General features: G+C 35.9%; 1 protein-coding gene across 7 annotated transcripts in view; it reads right to left on the bottom strand.

The window, feature by feature from the left end:
- The window catches only part of LOC150104186 (uncharacterized), a 712,768-nt gene that overhangs the window by 61,890 nt on the left and 629,253 nt on the right, over window positions 1–21,625 (bottom strand). For all 7 annotated transcript variants that reach the window (XM_090396809.1, XM_090396815.1, XM_090396810.1 and 4 more), the window contains one exon: window positions 17,521–17,723. In XM_090396809.1, coding sequence (XP_090252935.1) covers window positions 17,521–17,723 — 203 coding nt within the window. The remainder of the gene's footprint in view (window positions 1–17,520; window positions 17,724–21,625) is intronic.

Consider the following 21,625-nt stretch of genomic DNA (forward strand, 5'->3'; position numbering starts at 1 on the left):
TTTTTTAAGCATTAAATTATAGTTATTAGGAAATAGTGATTCAGTATGCTAAGTTTTAAAGGAGAAAGAGAGCAAAACTGTTCTACTTCATAAAGGAGTCAATAAGACTAATTCTTTAATTGCTTAAGCAGTTAAAGAATACAATGGATAATAGCATTTTAAATAAACAATGAGCATGTGAAGGTTGGTATTCTAGTTGGTGTCATCATGCTCTGTAACATGATGATTGTCATTGCCCAGGTTTTTGATGTCAGATTTCTGATGAACGATGATCAAATCTGGTGCAGGATCAAGCTTTGATTTTAATTGCACAGCATTTTGGAAGACTCCCTGAATTTTCTAACAAAACAGTTATGTTCATGAGGAACTGATGTGATGGCCAAACAGGATATTCCAGAGAGAGAGAGATAGAGAGAGAGAGATAGATAGATAGATAGATAGATAGATACACACATTAGAACATTTTAAAGATGTTGAAAAGAAAAGACAACACAAGTCTGTATTAGCTTTACATACAACCAATGGCATTCAGCACTTTGTTGAAAAAAACAGATGCCCTACAAAATGCTGTGCATTCCTACACCATGCAATGAAAATCAAGGCTTGATCCTGCATCAGTTTTGGTCTTCATTCATCAAAAATAAGACATCCATTGTAGTCTTTAATTGGTTAAGCAGTTAAAGAGTACAATGAATGATAACATTTTAACTAAACCACGAGCATGTGAAGGTTGTTGTTCTAGTTGTGTTGTCACACTCTGTGATGTGATGGTGTTTGTCATAGTCCAGGTCAATGGTCTATATTTATTATTTTAATGCTAAAGCAATAAAAGAATAAATTGCTTAAGCAATTAAAGATCTTACTGTCTCCTTTATGAAGCAGAACAATTTGCTGTATTTCACCTTTAAAACTTAGCATGCTGTATCACTCAAGTTAATCAAGTACAACAAGGCAGTTGTTAACTTACCAGACCATTCCTTCAAAATGCAGTGTCCTCAAGTCCTTATTAACATCATGTTTACTTAGTGCTCCATGTATCTCCTTCCTTCCCACTGAACTCAATCTCTACATGATAACTCACAAGGATGAAACACCTTTATGAATTGTCCATTTAATATCTTAATTATATTCTCTGCAGCAGTTCTCATTCTATCATTTTCACCAACCAATATCATCCATCCATAATCCTTCTTTCTTCTACCAGCTAATATTTAGGATTTTTAAAATTGTGCCTAAATATAAGAGCAATGTTTAATGGCTGGAAAAGCTCAAATCTGAAGATGATAAGAATTTAGATGACAAGTAATGCTGACTGAAGCAAAAGTGAAATTCTAGCTTTCTTGGATGATGGAGGAGATAGATATTTGATTGTTAATGCTACCATAATTGTTAGACATAATTAAATGACTATGCATATAAAATTATGTAACGAAATAAAGAATTGAATGTAAAACCCACTAATATTTCATGACAAATATCTCATTACATCAGAGTGAAAACACACAATGAGAACTGAAACTGGCCAGAGAACTTTGTCTTTCTCTGGCCAGCTGCAAGGTACTATTACTTAGAGGGCGATGGGAACTGTCTTTAACACAATTATAAACTGAAAGCCTAAAGGCAAAGGAGAACAAAGTTCATTACAAGATCTAAAAGTATATAGCAAAGAGTAGGTTTAACATGAAAATTACTAAATTTATCACTAATATTACATTACGATATTTGCATATAGAGAAACAATAAAAACAATTATTTATGTACAGTGAATAGAAGTATATGCTGACATGCCAAATGAATCAATTAGGAAATACACATGCATGTAAAATTACTTCATGGAACACATGAAGGAATGTCTCTTTACTGTTATCACCACTTTTATCCCCACTTGGTTTCATTATTTAGCCATACATAAATGGAGAATTAGATGGCAGTTTAAATAAATTAAAAACATTTAACCTAGAATTAAATTTACATTAGAAAAGGAAATTAATGGAGTCCTTCCTTTCTTGGATTCACTGATAAAGAGAGCAGTAAATGGCATTCTCAGCTGCTCAGTTTATAAGAAGCCTACATTCATCAGAAGAAACCTTCTTCAGAACTCTATACACCGCCCTTCACAATCTCGGCATTGTCAAGAATCTTGCCCACAAAGCACGTCACCTGTTCCTCTGATGATACACTCAGAGAAAAATTACAATCTATAAAAAGGCAACAGGATTCACAATGAATATTTTCCATCCAAATTAAAGCACATCTTGGACAATTATTTTCTTACCAATAGTCCATCATTGGATACCCAGAGAATGTCCATTCCTTACATGAACTCATTGTTGAATGCATCAAAAAAGGCCTTAAAAAATGTGACTTCCAGAACAAACTTCAAGCCAATAAACAAGACTTTCTCAATCTTACCTTCCACAAAAGACAAACTTCTGCACTTAACCCAAAAGTGTGCCAGATTCATTGTTCTTCAATCTTTCCTACTTTGGCCAGACTGGTCACAGACATCTGACAATCAGACCATATTAAATACATCTACCTCCTCCAGGCTGAGAAATCTGATCTTGCAGAAAGTAGAGTTTCTACAAGTCACAGAGATCCTATAGAAAAACATAAAACTTCTTCATATAAGTCCTTTGAAATTTGAGAGATTCTTCAAAGAATATTATGAAGCACTTTGGAATCAACCAATCTTAATTGGATTAATAGTCTAAAAATGTCTAAATTATGAGAAATAATGACCCTGAATTCTCTCTGATAATCCTATGTTCAAATTGTGATATGTATCTGTAATGCATACGGCGATTTTTTTTTTTTTTTGAGTGTGTGTTTCTTTTCTGTATATTTCATTATGTGGGTTGGTTGTGTGTATGTATGTGTGTGTGTGCACAACCAACCCACATCCTCAAAAAAACACTGTACACACACACAATTTGAACATAGAATTATTAGTTACAGTTCAGAATCGCTATATCAGAATTTAGAAATTTTTAGTCCTTCACTCCAATTAAGATTGGATTGATTCCAAAAGCTTCATAACATTCTTTGAAGAGTCTCTCAAATTAAAAAAAAAAAAAAAATTATATATACACTACTTGGAAAGAAGTCAACAGGTACCCTTATTGGCAGGGTTCATTGTGCCATGTTATGAGTCATATGCTTGTAGCTGGTATAAATTGAGAAATATGATGCTCCCAAGTCAGTGCAATTGTGTCTGGGTGAAATGACTGCAAGAAGGGAACTGACAGAGTTTGAAAGAGAAATTGTGAGAGGATGCAATTGCAGGCCTATCTATTAGGCAAATTGTTGAAAAACTGGAAAATCCCAGGTAAAAACTCAGTGATACATACTGAGATGGAAGTGCAGAGAATCAACTGCAAGTATTACCTGTGGCAGATGACCACCACCACCACACTCACCGAACATGATGATAGGATAGGTTTCCATGCTGGACCTCAATGTGCAAGTCCCACATTACCCAAATCAATATGCAGCATCATCTTTGGTGGTGCAAAAAGTAAGTACAGTGTTATGTGGAAGCTTGGAAAGTTGTGTTATTGGAGTGATGAATCAACTCTAAACTCTCTGCCGAACAGATGGATGGGTATGATGGGTATGATGCCTGGTGAACATCTCTTACCAGAGTGTGTAACCTAAACTATGAAATTCGGAGGTGGCAGCATGATGGTATGGTCCTATTTTTCTTGGTTTGGCCTAGGACCTCTGTTTGTGGTGCCACGGACATCGAACTCCAAGGGGCATCTGAACATTCTGGACAATGCAATGCTTCCTACTTTGTGGTGTTTCTACGGAACTGACCATTATTTCTTTCAGCAAGACAATGAACCATGTCATAAGGCTTTTGCTGTACTGAATAGTTTGTGAACATGAATGCCACCACACTTGGCTGGCCTCTCAACTCTACTGAACATCTGTGGAATGAACTGAAGCATTGGGTGAGGTAAAGGGACATCCTTCCCACAACAGTCCAGGACCTCACTACATGCCTACAGGAAGAATGGTCCAAAATTTCCACCGATTGCTATCATATGCTTGTGGAAAGTATGGCTGATAGGATTGCTGCAGTCACTGCAGTGAAAGGAGGTCATACATCTTATTAAGATGGACACCATGGCTGTTTGTTCCTCAAACTATGGTGTTCATTGACTTCTTTCCAAGCAGTATACGACACACACACACACAGTATTTTTTTTTTTTTTTTTTTTTTTTGTATATTTCATTATACAATAATCTACTGTTTATCTGACAATTATCAGAAATGCGAGTTCAGATAATTGAAGTGCTATTAGATGATGATCTACAGAGAAGTTGGTTGATATGCAAGGGGCAGGGTTAATTGATGGGGTCATTATCTTGAAGGTCAGATAAATGATAGATTACTGTGTGTGTAAACCCTCCCTCCTTTTACACACACACACACACACACACACACACACACACACACACACACACACACACACACACACACACACACACACACACACATTTCCTGATTGATTCATTTGGCAAGTCATACAAACATTCCCATTCACTGTCTATGAATAATTGTTTTTATTGTACACGTCTCCATATACAATTCTAGATACACATACTTTAATGTTAGTGCTAAGTTTAAATTTAGTATTTTTCTTGTTAAGCTTGCACTGTTCCATACACTTTTATATCTTGTGATGAGTCTTGCTCTTTTTCTTTAGGCTGTGTTTGTTTACAATTGTGTCCATGCCTATGTTCTCAGTTCCAATGGTCCTAATATGATTCCATGTGACTAGCTAGAGCACAAAACAAAAACACATTACAGCCTTATTTTGATTCCATTTTTGCTTCATGTAGTTTCCGTTCTAATTGTATGTTCACTCTGATGTGATGCTCATCATGACATATTAGTGATTTGCATTAAATTCTTCAATTCATTATGAATATAGTCATTTAACAGTTATAGATATGTCTATTTCCAGGAGAAGCATGCAGTTATTAATATTTGATGTTCTTGTGTTGATTGAAGGTCTACAGTAAGGGAAATAGCAAAAGTAAGAATCAAGGGAAGTTTTTTTTTCCAAGAAATCAACAGAGTAAGTTTCAGAGAGAGTGAAGTCAAGTAAATTATGCTCTCCATTGCACAAATATAAAAAAAAAAATTAAGGAGGTTATTCATATTCCACTAGGCTAATCGCGGGTCCGCGCGGTTAGCCTAGTGGCTATGCGCTTCGCAACCATATGGCTGGGGAAGGAGTGTCCTAGGTTCGATTCCCGTCAGTGATGTGAGGAGCTGAAGGATCTTCCTCAGCCATAGCCAAGTTAGCCGGTCTTGGGCGTGGACAACAGGGTTTATTTCCCCCAGTTTATTCTGGGGTTTTTAATCCCGCAAAGCAGGCAAACTGGCCTTGAGAACTCAACACTGCAGGCCGTAGGATACACCGGGGCATAAAGCTGACCACCTTATCCTGTAAACAGAGTGAGGTCCGATGATCAATGGACCCTCGATACCGCAAGGTAAAAGAGGGTATAAGGAAGATGATGATGATGATTCATATTCTTATAATTTTTTAGGTTTATGCATTTCATAGTTTCTGGAAAGTTCCAAGAATAGTGCCAGAATCTATGAATTAGAAGTGTAGTTGGTGAAACAACAATAATGTACAGAAAGAAAAGAGCAGAACCACAGACAGCAAAATATTCAAGCACTCATTGAAAAGATGGAAACTAAAAAGGATAACTGTTAATGCCCAGCTCTCAACTGTATATATATCCAGTGCAAAGTTCCAAATCTGGGATGCTTAGAACCCATGAATGACTAAACAAACACACATAACCACAGTAATAAGATTTCTTTTCTTTTTTTTTTTTTAAATAAGTAAATATTTCATCCTAAGTATCATAGGACATAGTCAGTACAGTTAATTCAAACAATACTAGGAATCACATACAGTTAGGGTGCATGCTTACGATGGAATCCCTCTATGTGTGCAGTAGCATGTTAAAGAATTAAATTAAAATATGACTGAAAAAATATTATATTAAAATGAGACAACATATATAAAAATTATTTTACACAGTTTAGAGGATGACAATTTCCCAGACTTTAGGGATAGTAAGAACATCATTATGGTTCAAATTAGGTCTGTGACATAGAGCTTCAGCACTTTCTTTATATAAATGTTCATGTTCGTGTTGTGCGAGGCCAGATTTATGCGGTTTGATAAGATGGATATGGTCTTGATGTTCCGAAATGCGTTTGCTAATGGATCTACCTGTCTGTCCATAGTAGGACAATTTACAGGAGCATGGGACCTCGTACACACCAGGTAGCATCAGAGGTGAGAGTTTGTCTTTAGGAGAAGGTAACCAATTGTAGATTTGGTTGATAGGTAGCAGCCAATTTATATTTCTTCATAATGTTTGAAATATGTTCAGAGATGGCTTTGATATAAGGTATGATAATCCTATGGGTTTGTTCTTGTCTAGGTTGAGGTGTGAGAAGGGACTGATGATTTTTTTGAGTTGTTTTTGGATTGTATCCATTTCGTGTGGCTGTATTTTTGATTATTTCCAATTCTTGGTTTAAAGATTATTCGGAGGAGCAGAATCTGTGTGCTCTGGTTACTAATGATTTAATGATGCCAAATTTTTGAGATGGATGATGAGCTGAAGAATTGTGTATGTAGCATACTGAAAATTTGGCATCATTAAATCATTAGTAACCAGAGTACACAGATTCAGGTCCTCCAAAGAATCTTTAAATCAAGAATTGGAAATAATTAAAAATACAGCCACAGAAAATGGATACAATCCAAAAACAACTCAAAAAATCATCAGTCACTTCCTCATACATCAACCTAGACAAAAACAAACCCATAGGATTCCCATACCTTATGTCAAAGGCATCTCCAAACATATTTCAAAAATTATGAATATAAATTGGCTGCTATCTACAAACCAATCAACCAAATCTACAATTAGTTACCTTTTCCTAAAACAAACTCTCACCTCCGATGCTACTTGTGTATGAGGTCCATGCTCCTGTAAATTGTCCTACTATGGACAGACGAGTAGATCCATTAGCAAATGCATTTCGGAACATCAAGACCATATCTGACTTATCAAACTGTAGAAATCTGGCCTCGCACAACATGGAATTGAAAACTAACCATCGGATCCATTGGGAGACCAAACTTCTACACAGATCTTCATATAAACATGAGTGTTTATATAAAGAAAGTGCTGAAGCCCTACATCACAGACCTAATTTAAACCGTAACGACGTTCTTACTATCGCTAAAGTCTGAGAAATTGTCATTGTGTAAATTGTGTAAAATAATTTTTATATGTTATCTCATTTTAATGTAATCTTTTTTTTTTTTTTCAGATATATTTTAATTTAATTCTTTAACACACTACTGCATGCATAGAGGGATTCCATTGTAAGCATGCGTCCTAACTGTACGTGATTCCTAGTATTGTTTGAATTAACTGTACTGAATGATGTCCTATGACACTTAGGATGAAATATTTACTTATTAAAAAAAAAAAAAAAAAATTATTACTGTGGTTACATGTGTATGTTTAGTCATGAATGCTCCACAGGTTTCATTATACAATATAGGTCACAGGGATGATTCTTATTTTCTATCATTCACTCTTACATTAGAAGTGAATGAATGAATGAATTGGATACTCAAGACATCATATCTGATCAACTTGGAAATAATCGAAAACAATCTAGATTTCTTGGAACCGTTTTACAACATTTGACAAAGAAATAACACACAAGTAAGATCTCCTGTGGAACAGCTAGCTGAAGTAGAGTCCATGCTGATGACTGCTGGCCAGGTACCAAGCTATGTATGCGGAAATCAGCATTATCTCCATTATTATTATTTTGGAAAAGATTCTGGGTCAGTAATTGAATGGTAATATATATATATATATATATATAGATAGATATTTTTTTTTTTGTTAATCATAAAAGGCTGATTATGGTCTAATTCTCAAGTTAAATGTTCTATAATGAATCTACAGACACACACACGCACAGAGAAAAAGAGAGAGAGAATTTGGAGGGCAAAGATACAAAATAAATTTGATATTCTATGAGATAGCAACTTGTTTAACTTGCTACTGAAAATTTATTCCAAAACTCCCTAAGGCAGAAGTGACATGCTTTATTATAAAACAAGCTTGTTAAAAAATAGTCTAGATGTTTTTTTAACATGAAACAGTTTTTGCATTTCAAATTTTTATCAAAATAATAAATGTTTTAGTTTTATTATATTAAAATGTTGAAAGATTTATGGATTAGGCTCTAAGAGAATAAAATTTATTAAAATATAAATTATACTCAATGGCTCAGCCATTGAGTATAATTTATATTGTGTTGAGACAATAGACCAAAATAGATATAAAAGCACAAAGGTTATAGCAGAGTTTCTCAAACTTTTCCTGCAACAGAACACTGCACAAATTCTGAAATTTTGTTTAGAGTCGAGTTAGAGTCGAGTATCATTGGTCTCATATTCAATGTAAAGCTAAGCACACACTATTGCATTGCAAAAATGTGACAGCACACACTACAGGTGTGCTGGGCCGCAGCGCATTGCACTGACCTTGCTTGTGACTGCACTTTTCCTAGAATAGATACCTCTGTACTTCACTCATGCTTGGAGGTGCCAACAACTATGGGCGGCTGAGTCAAGGCCATCCCACACTGGCCTTAATAGCATGATCCACACGCAAAGTGAGGAGCACCTGATTTTCAAACATGTTTGAACTTGTCACAGCATTTAAAACCGTTCCAGGATCATATTAATTTTGATAATTTTTAATGGAACACTTATTCAGTTTCCACAGAACATAGTTTGGGAAATGTCTATAGTGACCATTAAAGTGTCAGAAATCTGTTCACGATTTGTAGGATGGATATCTTCTAGTGGGGAATTAAAATGATAAATAAATGATAAAATGAAAAATAAAGGAAAAATAACCAAGCATAATCCTATTGTGAGTCAATTGATATGAGTAAAAAAAAACTAACCTAATCATTATTCTATATACGTAAGAAGACTAAACCTATTAATGCAATCTAGAAAGGTGAATTACTTTGAAGAAGAGTGATTTGTGGTTAGTTCCTACCAATTCTTGGTTAACAATGTAATCTAAGGTTATGCATCTGACAATTTTGTGGCTAAAGTAGATTGATGAAAGTGTTAGGTAATTCAAAGCAATAGATTATCATAAAGTAAAGGTGGCAAGGGCAGCAACTGGTAGTAAAAAACACTTCGGTTTAAAGCCCTGAATTTTAAATTTATAGAACATGTTATTTATGAATGATCTTGTTTTTTTTGCTGAAGCATAATATACATAGTTGAAAAAGAATGTACTGTTCAGTCATATACATATACTGATGAGTATTTTGGTTGCTTTTGCAGTTATACTGAGGGGAATTGGGCAATATTTGGAACAATGATGGAACATTAGATCAGACAGAGGCAAACCAATTTTTTGAGATACTGAAAGAGAGAATTGTGTTGTGATTTCTGGAGAGGCAGACCAATTTTTTGAGATATTAAGGCTGTCATGGTTATTTAGGTGAGGAAAACTGACAATAACCTCACATACTTTCTTAAATTAATCACACCAAAACTTAGTACAGTGTAAATACTTGTAAGTCAATTCTGTGGTTAGTATCAATGGCATGGTCCAACAGACTACCATGAGGGCACTAGTATCATCCTTGGTAGCAGTTGCTGAAAACGTGTTGCTCAGATAAGTCATTATTTTTAGTAGATATTAGCAATATTGTTATATGGTGTGTATTTTGTTTATTTCTGACTGTTGTTTAGTCAACTATTATTAGGCAATATTCTTTCAAAAAGGTTTTTTTTGTTATGGCACTGATGAATATGAGAAAATGGTGACCAAGAAATCAATGTTAACTGATATCAACATGCAAAATTTAGTCCAACATTAGACTAATTATATTCATTGCTGAGAGTGAATGGTTTATGGTATAAGAGCAAGAATGGAGAAAATATTTATTGGTAGAAAATATTTTCTCCATTTCGTAAGCGAGTATAAGACATGCAAGTTGTATTGGGAGTGAAAGAATGAAGTGACTGATTACTTAAGTATAAAGAGCTAAATTTAAGTAATGAAGTGACTGATATTATGGATATAAGGCAGGATTGTCAAATTGTTGTGGAGAATGCAGCAAAAGCAATGAATGATAGTGCACGAAATATGAGTTTTGAAGGAAGCGGTTGAAAATAATGTGGATGATGATATGTCAGCGAGGAAAGAAATTGCATGCTTATGTTTTGTCCTTCACAAGACAAAACAAGAGCTCGATCAACTGGAGAAATGATCGGTGTGTGGCACCAAAAGACAGAGAATGAAAGTAAGAGTGAATGGGAAAAGCAAAAAATTGTGAGAAACTGGGAGTAAAGAGATAATATTGTAAGTGGATTCAAGCATGTTTTCCAGGTGAGAAGATAAAGGATGTTAGTGAAGCTTTAAGTTTGCAGAAGAAAGAAGTGAACAAATTAATTTTTTTGGCAGCCACAACTGATTTTAAAGGCAAGAAATATGCAGTGAGAGAAGATATGAAAGAGTTATTAGAAGAAGCAAAAAATGAAGAGTAAGAAAGTTAAGATCGTGAGTCTGCTGTCTCGTTATGATAAGACAGAATTGAGAAGGGCCATGATTGCCAATGAGAAGACTGCACAGGAGAAATAGTGTGCAGTTTATAATCATGTGGCATGAATTTGATGGACTTACATCGAACCTGTATATGCCTGATGGACTGCACTTAAATGGTTTTGGAGTTAGGTGCCTGGAAGAAGTTTTGTTCAGTGAGAGGTTGGCAGTGCAAAACAAGAGAAACTAGAGATATTAAGGTGCGAGGGAGCAATCAAGCATGTGCCTAATAGAAGAGCTAACATAGCAACACTGTCTGCATACTCATTTCCCTTGAATCCCATGTAGCTTGGAATCCAATACAAACATCTGAGCAAAAGTCTCCAGATTTGATGTAAAAGATGTTGGATCTGAGAGAGCACCAGATGTGAGTGGTATATCAGATTTCTCAAAGCCTGTAGAAAACTTTATGCATTTGTGTACATGCACCCGTGGTAGAATTTCATCTTTTTATATGTAATGCAACCCAGCAGTTAATGACATGAGGAACTTTTTTCTGGTATCTTTCAACTAAATGTGAGTTAGCTGGTCTCATATGGAATTAGAGGGTTTATCCTCCCGAAAACTCGGGTTTTCTTTGTCCCTCAGAACAGGTAAACCAGCCCTGTAAACATATGCTACTACAGTCAAAAATACCCCCCCCCCCCCCCAAAAGCAGGTTCGGTGACAGGCCAGCTGGGGGGTGTACTAATAAAGTCATGTCTAATGTAGCATGCAGACCCTGCATTAAAAGCAGGATAAACATGCAGAGGAAGAGAGAAGAATTAAGTAAATCTTAAGTAAGCTTAAGTAAATCTTAAGATTTCCTTAAGCTATTTAGTAAAAAACCATAACATGGTTTTTTACTAAATAGCTTAAGGAAATTACAACGTATACTAGGATATACATTAAAATAAATTTTAATACACTTCCAATATTTCCGCAATGTCACATTGCCATTTTCACAGGAACTTAAAAACAAGACGTGCACATAAGCACAATAAACAGTAAATGAGGACGAAGCAGGAAGCTATTCTTTCTCATAAAAGTCCTGATGGTGCCCCTAGTGGACAATGTTGGTATTCTTGTGCTATTGGGCTGAAGGTCTTCTGATGTAGGTTTCCCAAATTTGTGGCAGTCTCATGCAACCAAATTTGTTGAGGTTTGGATTGTTTCTTAGGGATGAGGCTGATTCCACGAAAAGCCTTTCGTATTTGAATTTACTACGGTGTATTATCGTGGCTTTCTTTCACCGTATTCTATGGCGAGCATCCAGCACATGGTCTGCAAGATCAGAGTGGCTGTATTGGTGAAACCGGATGTAGTCCTTGTGTTCTGAAATTCTGATATTAGCTGTCCTGCCTGTTTAGCCAAAGTAGGACAGCTTACAGCTGCAAGGAACCTGTTATACACCAGATAGGTGTCTGTGGATGGTGAGGGAGGTTGGTCTTTAGTAGAGCGGATAAGGGATGCCAATTTTTTATATAGTCTGTAACAAGAAGTTAAGTCATGTATTTTTTTAAGATTTTTGTAATTTTTTCCGAGATGCCTCGGATATAGGGTATGGTGATAGATTTAGAGTAATCCTTGTTGGTTTATTGGTTTCAATATTTTTTGGATTTTTTTTTTTTTTTTTTGGGGGGGGGGGGGGGTAGCCATTGGCTGAGAAAGTGTTGAGAATGTGGTTTAGTTCTGTGGTTAGAGCATTGTCATTTGAACAAATAAGTTTAGCCCAGTTGTGTAGTGTCTTAATAACTCCATATTGTTGTGAGGAGGGATGGTGGGATTGTTGGTGAATGTATCTGCCTGTATGGGTTGGTTTTCTATAGACTGAGAAAACCAAGGCTCCAGCAGGCTGGCAGGTGACTAGTGTGTCTAAGAAAGGAAGGCAGTTGCTTTTTTCTTCTTCCAGGGTGAATTTGATTCTGGGGTGTTGATTGTTTAAGTGTGTTAAGAAGGAGAGGAGTGCATCAGAGCCATGTGGCCAAACAGCGAACACATCATCAACATAGCGAAGCCATATGGTTGGTTTTTGTGGGGCAGAGTTTAAGGCTTTCTCTTCAGAAGTCTCCATATAAAAGTTGGCCAAGGGTGGGGGGGGGGAAATGGAGAACCCATGGCTGTCCCCTCTATTTATTTGTAGAATTTTACTTGAACAAAATTGCCTGAGTTCATTGTGAACTGAAATAGGGCTGTGATATCGGGAGGAAATTTAGCTTGATTAGCTCTAAGGATTCTTTGAGTGGGACATTTGTGAATAAGGAGGAGACATCAAAACTGACCATTATGTCAGTGTGTTTGAGTGTAAGGTTTTTCTATGCTGGCTTTGAAGTGGGCTCAGTTTTTTATGTGTGAAGGTGTGTTGCCAGTATTGTGTGTGTGTGTGTGTGTGTGTGTGTGTGTGTGAGAGAGCTTTGGGCAAATGTTTAGCTAGTTTGTATGTGGGGGGAATCAATGCCATCCACTATGGGACGTACTGGCACATTTTCCTTATGTATTTTTGGGAGTCCATAAATACGGGGGAGAGAGTATGGAGTTAAATGGTTTTAATTTGTTAGTGACTTCTACAGGCCAAGAAGTGACCTTCTTAAGGAGCCTGTGGAGTTTTCTAATTTGTGAGTTAGTGGAATTGTACTCGATAGGGAGGTAAGTAGCCCGATCTAACAATAGAGCATTCAGCTTACCTGTGTAATCCTTTTGGTTAAGCAATACTGTGGCATTCTCTTTATCTGTTTTGGTGATTATTATTTCCTTGTTTTTCTTTAATTCTAGTAGAGATTTAATTTTCTTACTGGGCATGTTAGTTTTTGGTGGTTTTGCTTTGGTCAGAACACAAGCCACATCCAGTCTAATATTGTTGGCGACATGGTTTGGAAGGTGTCATATCCCATGTTCAATTCGTATCATAATATCTGCAGCAGGTATTCTTCTGGGCACAATGGCGAAGTTGTGGCCAGGTGAGAGAGCATCGAGTGCTTCAGGTTTCACACTAATTGACAAAAGGTTTACTACCGTTTCGGTAGGAAGTTGTGGTTTTGAGTTTGAGCTCTTTTTTAAATTTTCAAATTTTTTGATGTGTCAACCTCGTACTTTTTTAAATTCTTTCTCCGCAGCAGTGCACGAGATGCTGTATAAAATAGACCAAATTTCGCCGCTTAAGGTGCTTGAAAGGTAATCTTCGAGTGCTCCTAGCATGAGTGCTAGGAACATTCCTGCACTCCTAGATGTTATATTGTCTGAGAAGATAGAAGTGGACCTTTACTAGAAAAGATTGCCTTGAACCAGCTGTGTATATTGGTAGAAAATCAGAGTATTCTGCTCTGTGTGAAAGAGCTGCTGTAGGCAAAGATGTAGAGTGCTTCCCTGACTTGCCCAAAGAGAAACTTTGGTGGAATGTAGATGTTTAAGGTTTAGTATTCATGCAGTACAATCTACAGTACTATTTTTGATTTAAATCTTTTATGTGCATTCAAAGGAGTGTATGGTAGTCTGATGCATGTTATGTAAGATTTCCCAATGTGGACATAAACTTGTTTCCAATGGGTGACCTGGAAGGTATTTTATTTCAGCTGCATGCATGAAAGAGTTGTGATCAAAATGAGAGTGTTATTCATTCACTTCAATGTAAAGATCAGGAACAGGTGATGTTCGGACTGCTCCAGCTGCAGTTCTAACTGACTGAGGCAGATGAAACTCAACCACTGAGGTATACTATCTCAGGAAGAAGCATACTAAAAACCCATAATTAAGGCTTGAGCTTAAGAAATGGAAAAATGGGTGGGGGGGTGGAAAGAAGTATATTCATGGCTTGGTAGTTATCCCAGTAGTAATGAATGCGAGGCAAGAATGTTAGTTTTCTGTTAAATGTGCATCCCAAGAACTTTGTTTCAACTAGGATTATTGTTTGTCCTGGTCTTATATCAGGAAGAACACTATTTTTTGCACTTATTGAAGTAACTGTAGTGAAAACTTGAATTCATGTGCAGCACCCAGGTGGAAGAAGCATACTAAACACCCATAATTGAGGCTTCAGCTTAAGAAATGGAAAAATGGGTGGGGGGGTGGAAAGAAGTATATTCATGGCTTGCTAGTTATCCCAGTAGTAATGAACGTGAGGCAAGAATGTTAGTTTTCTGTTAAATATGAGTCCCAAGAACTTTGTTTCAACTGGGATTATTGTTTGTCCTGGTCTTATATCAGGAAGAACACTATATTTTGCACTTATTGAAGTAACTGTAGTGAAAACTTGAATTCATGTGCAGCACCCAGGTGGAAAGGTGGGTCAATGGTTTGATGCAACTGTCTTTCTAAGATGATTATAATGAAGGAATGGCAAAAGATGTTAAGTCACCATTTAGGCAAACTAACCGTTGAGAGACTACGTCCTCCTTCTCTTGGAGAGAGGATTTAGAGAGTGGTTCCCATTTGGACTTGAAAGACTCAGCTAAAGTTTTTTTTTAATGAAAAGATGGAGATTTTCCAGAAGACCAAAGCTGCATATGGGTTTTGACATACCAAACTTCTAAGATGCATCATACTTTTTTTCCATGTTAAAGAAACTGAAACCAAATACCTGCTTTTGAAGGAGATTATTTCTAATGAATTTTTCCAGTCTTAAGATGATCTAATGGTGAATGATTTTTTCAAAAGCCGGACTGTATCTTGGAAAAAAAAGGGCATTACTCTAGAGAAACCATAAAAGATGAGAGGGACCCATTTTTGCCATGATCTTGCACAGGTAGCCTGTTAGAGCAATTTAGTCGTAAGTTGTTTTTGGATCCTTGAGTGGCATTGAAAATGCAATAAGAACTGGCCATTTAAACTTCTGTTAAAGAGACAGAGCAGTATATCCATGGAAGATGATAATAGATGTTTTAACCATCTCATAATGGGTGATACTTGGTCCTACAGCAGCTTATTAAGATTTAATCAAAGCAGCTTTCAGTTCTTATTCATGAATGGTTTGTTGTAAATTTCCAGGTCATTCAAAGAAAACAGAATTGTTTCTGTTTTGATTTTAAGGACTAGTAATTTTTTTTTTTTTTGGGGGGGGGGAGAAGACATTACCAATCTTTTGGTAAAATTCTGTCTAAGAGCATCTGTAATTGCTTTTTGGATCAGCAACTATAGATTTTATTGTGTGTTTGAGAAGTGGATTGGATACAGCAAATATTTGCCCTTCATTTTCTGGATTTTATCCCTGTTTGATATTGTTTGACTAGATATCCTTTTGGATTTCACAACATGCTCAACAAGATTATTTGAAAGCAATCATGTTTGTTGTCATCAGGTATCATTAGAGATATCCCAAACTTTAATCTGAACTTTCTTGGCTACTGTGCATTTAGTATTCCATCATGGTTTAGAGAAAAATGGAAATTGACTAGATGGTATTGCACTTGTGGCAGCTTCTATTATACACCCTGTAATATAAGTGGCTACATTGCAGATAGACAATAATCACTGACAGACACAGTATTAAATTCTGATAAGAAGGAAAATGAACCAGTCAGCTTGCTCTGTTGTCCATTGTGATATCCATGATGGACTACACAGTTTTACCATGTAAAAAGATCACTCTATGGATAGATAGAAGGTGAACTGATTGTTGAGTCAACAGCAATGAATGTTCAAGTAGGCATACTGGTATTTAAGAGGGAAAGATTATTGTTATCAATTGAACATACACTCTACAACTCTCTCTGTGATGGCAGCATGCACACTACCAACAACAATTGTAGTAATTTAAATTCCCCATTAAAAGTATGGGGATGGACTGCAACATGAGGTCAGAGATGCAGCATATTGTAAGAATAAAAAAAAATAATAATATTGTAAAAAAGAACTGCAACCGAGAGGCAGATGGAAACTGCCTTTTATTTTTGTGTTGCGTGAGATTTGTTGGAAAGGGATATGGGTATCTATAAAGATGGTGACTCCTCCGTAGATATATCCATCTCCTATCCTGCCCTTATGGATGACAGTAATAGTCCATAATATAGCATATTTAAGTGTTTTAAAGTGTCTTCTGTGACAAAAGCACAGTGGCTTATACTTGTGAAGGAGGACCTTGATGTCACTGATGTTTCAGTGAAATCCATGATTGTAAGAATGCTTTCAATTGTTTCATTGGTGGGTCCACTTAACTTTTGCTATTGTGAAATCCTGTTTTTATCACCTTTGAATTTTTCCTTTTTGGAAAATGTGGACAGCCAGTGTCTAAATTTTATCTAAGGAAGTAAAAACAAGAACTGGAAATGTCAAGAGCAACAAATATGGGTTTCTCCAAATCTTTCATGTTCAGATGTGGGTGATGTAGGCTAGAAGATCTTACAAAAAGATAAAGTTGGAATCCAGACTGTTGTCACTAATTAAATGGTGACCCTCGAGTTAGTGGAATAATGATAACTTTCTCCATTATTTTAAAGGATCCAGGTGAGGGTAATGGATCAACAATTAGGCCAGCAGTCAAGTTTTGTTATAGTAGTTTACAACTGTATATAGTGCTGCAAAACAATAGAAAACTGTCATATGCTTGTATATATCATAATTATACTAATTATTATGCTAATAATTTTTCTATAAATAAAAAAATTACTAAGTTTAAATTTTTTATATATGATTCAACTTTTTATATTTTCCTTTGAAACAAGTTTTTTTTTAAGCAATATTAGTCTGAAGGAGAAAAAAATAATCATTAAATTTGTGTATACTTATTATTTTTATTTACTAACAGAGAAGTACTAGGTACACAAACAAATCCACTGTCTTATTACTATTAAATCATCACAATAAAGAATTCAATGAAAGTGAATCCAATATATTACTCACAACTTTTCATCACTCTCTTCTAGTCTTTCCCTTAAGAGCTTTAAGTCAGCTGATAGCTCTTGGTTTGCAAGATGGTTATGAAATTCCTTTTCTCTATGGGAGGACATCATTGCTTCCAAATTAAGTACTGATGTCTTTTCTGAAGCCAGCTGAGCTCGTAGGATTTGAACTTCATAATGAAGCTGCTCGATATCTATTGTTAACTAGAGAAGTAAATTAGGTGTTTATTATTATTATTATCAGCATCATCAACAGACCTCCATGGAGTCAAGACTCATCACAGGAGGTCCCACTCTCACATGCATAGCTCATTAACTTGACTTAAATGCATTCACTGTCTCTGCACTTTCAGGCAATGCATTCCAATCACCCACCACTCTCCATGCAAAATATCTACTCCTCACCCCCCTTATACAACTTCCAGGGATGGTGTCTTGTTCCCCCCCCCATCTCCTGACATTCTATGAAAAAATCTCATCCACATTAATCTGATAATTACCCCTTACCAACTTATACGCCTCGATCATGTTTCCCTGCTTCCTTCTATCTACTAGGCTCTGCAATTTACATTTTCTCAATCTCTCCTCATATTCCACATTCCAGAGTCCAGAAATTGACTATATCTCTGAACTCTCTCTCTCCCCAACAACTCATCATCCTTTTGAAAACAAGGCAGTCAAATCTGTGCATAATAATCCATATGCAGGTTGATCAAAGCCTTGTACAGTGCAATCAAAACATCCTTACTTGGACATGTCAGTATTCACTAGATCATTCCCATAATCTGCTGCGTTGTCTTCATAATTTTAGCAAAATGTCTATAAAATTTCAAGACCCTATTCACCATCACCTCCAGACCCCACCGATCCCATAATCTATCCCATCTTTGCTTCCCAAATTTCAAAAACCTTACACACTTTGCAACATTAAATTGACATCTCCACAAACTTGTCCATTCAGACAGCCTATTTAGGTCCTCTTGCAAAGCTACTTCATTGTTCTATTTCTCATAACTCTCCCCAACTTTGCATCATCTGCAAACACCCATATATGGTACTAATGTACTACAGGTTGATCAATCAACCTCTTGTGAGCTCAATATTAAAAAAAAAAAAAATTGCATATCACCATTTAAGCTCCTTCCAATATCATTTACATACAAATTAAACAACAATGTTCCCAAAACAGAAACCTGGAGCATAGTACACCACTAGTGACTTTCCTCTTCTGGGATATACCTCCCACATACACATCCTACTGTTACCTATTAGACAACCAATCCAACACATTAATCTACTATCAAAGCCAATCTGTTCAAATTTAACTACTAGTTTGTCATGTGGCAATTTATCAAAAGCCTTTGCAAAATCTAAATATACTACTGCATATGCATCCAGTTTGTCCAATGTATTCATCACATTATTACAATAAGTAAGCAGATTGCAAAAACACAATCTTCCTTTAGCAAACCCATGCTGTCCATTCAAGAGAATTCTGCTGCTGTCAATCCAGTTCTGACTCCATGTCCTCACTAGCTTCTCCAACACCTTGACCACAACTTCAGACAAGCAAACTGGCTTATAAATTCAAAGCCTTAGTCTTATCATCCCTTTTATGAAGCAGAACAATTTTGTCCTCTTTCCACGCTTTCAGAAGAACCAATCTAAGACTCACCTTAAAAAGATAAATTAAAGCTGTTGTTAACTCCCTAGAACATTTCCTCAAGACATAAGGTGATATACCATCAAGTTATATTAAGAGATACATATACAGGTGTGTGTATGTGTGTAGTACAAATACTTATTGAGAAAAGTGTTCAGTTTACTAGAAAACAAAACTAAGATGACTTTCTTGAATAAAAATAAAGGGGATTTTTTTTTTTGAATCCTGCCCATGAAAAGCTATTAGCCTATATTACATTATTCTAGCACTGTATGTAGACTAAAGATAATCCATAAATCCTAGAGACCACCAAACATGGACCTTTTTTCAAGCCAACCTCTAATACAGGTTGGTAATTTTGCACAGGGTGATGAAGTTCATCTACTGCCTGAAGATATTCACAAAATATCCATAATGAAAGTGGGATTTCAACCCATAGTTTATCGTTTAGAGAATGGATATGCTAACCACTAAGCCAGCAAGGCTAGTAGAACTTACAAAAATTAAAATGATTAAAAATACCATTATTAAAAAAATATAATCAATTTTTAATACTTATGTTATTTTATTTAATATTATTACAATATTAATAAGAACAAAAAATTATTAAAATAGGCTGAAAGAATAAAAACAATTAAATAAAATAAATCAGCTAACACCTTTTATTCCCTTATAGGGAGTAGGCAGTTCAATTTCCACTGGTAGCCAATCAGAGATAGCTGGCCCATGTCTATCACTAATTATAGGCAGCTGCTGATGAAGAGGCTGGCAAACAAGTGCTGCCATCTCTTGGAACCTAACCCTAATATGGTATGTTACTGTCTAAAATAATGTGGGTACTACGAACGATTTTCTTGAGTTTACAGGACGAAAAACCCGAGTTTCTGGGAGGAAAATCCTGCTTGCCCATGCCAGAGATCGACTTACTCGGGAACCAGTCAAAAATAGGCTTAGAAAGAGTTCCTCCAGTCGGCAACTAGACTTGAACCTAAGTCTAATTTCAAGTGACCAAGTGCTACTTCCACTGAGCTATACATGCCTCTTAAATTGTCCTAATTAAACCAAAATATAAAATTTAATCAAAATTCTGTCAAATCTAGAATACATCTTAAAAATACAAATTTCATCACTAATTATTCAGCTAGAATGTTTCTGTAAGATACTAAATGTAATGTCTTTTGTTAGTGCTTTCCATTTTGCAGGGCCAGAGAGAAAACTTGGATTTTAGGAGAGAAACCCTTCACTTTCATATCAGATCACTTGCCTCTCTTTCATTGGAAAAAATGCTTAACAATTCAATGAATTCAAGACAGGATTATTATTATTACATGAATGTCTTGGAGTACCAGGACTCGTGAATAGATGCAATTCCACTTTGCATGGCCTATCATCATCTACATAATCCATTATCACGCTGCATCATATACCATTCACTACACAGTATTTCTGTCTTGAATTTATTCTATGGCTAATTTGCCTGTATGTGAAATGAAAAACCCATATTTCTGGGTATCCCCCCTCCCCCCAACTTCCATATGAGATCAGTTCACCTTCAGTTGAAAAAGTATCAGGATTTCTTGTCTCTGCTCAAGAATCAAACTTAAGCCTTTTCCAGTTCCAGCCAATATCGGTGTATCATTCTTACAACTGATACAGAGATGTTAATAGGACAGAGGTAGATTTCAATACAGGTCTGTCAACCAAAGGGCATAAGTCTAATCTACACAGAGTAAACTTCCAGGTGTAACCATAGTTAACAAATTTCTTTTCACTGACCATTCCCTCAGGTATTTCTATCTAGTTGGAAATATACACTTTATCAAGAATAATGTTGGGGTTATACATGACAAGAAATTATGTTCTTGCTATTGTTGTGAGTGGGAAATTTAATTCGACTTTATATATGTGTAAAGTCTATCATAAACACAAAGAATTATAAAAAGTTATGTACATAAAGAAGAAAAATTACCTGTTTCTCGATATTATGACCACTTTTATTTCATAATTGGCCATTCCAAAGTGGTACTCATATCAAGGTGTAAGCCATATGTATATACATGATAATGGAATTTAGGGTGTTGGTTGAAGCTTGGCAGTCCAAGAAGCTGTCAATCTTATAAGCTCTTTGCAGTGTGCTGTAGTTAAATTGTTCCAAGAGTTGGGGAATACTGGACAGAACAGCAGTTGCCAATGGTGGTTGCTCACACACAATCAATGTTTGTGGTGAATGCAGGATGTCCTACTTTGTATAAGTCCATAGACATAAAGATTCAGCTATGGAATTTAATCAGAGGACGAATGGCAATGTTTTCCCAGACTACAATCCAATGTATCCTCTTTTGAAAGGCATCTAGTGTAATAGTTGAGGTGTTCTATCAATGTTTATACCCAATCATGATGAACATGCCTACAGTTTTCAGAATAGAAAAAAAAAAGTTCCTTT

Source organism: Typopeltis vanoorti, chromosome 8 (assembly GCF_054136105.1).
Source record: "Typopeltis vanoorti isolate ZY-2024b chromosome 8, IOZ_Tvanoo_1.0, whole genome shotgun sequence".
NCBI classification, from domain to species: Eukaryota; Metazoa; Arthropoda; class Arachnida; order Uropygi; family Thelyphonidae; genus Typopeltis; species Typopeltis vanoorti.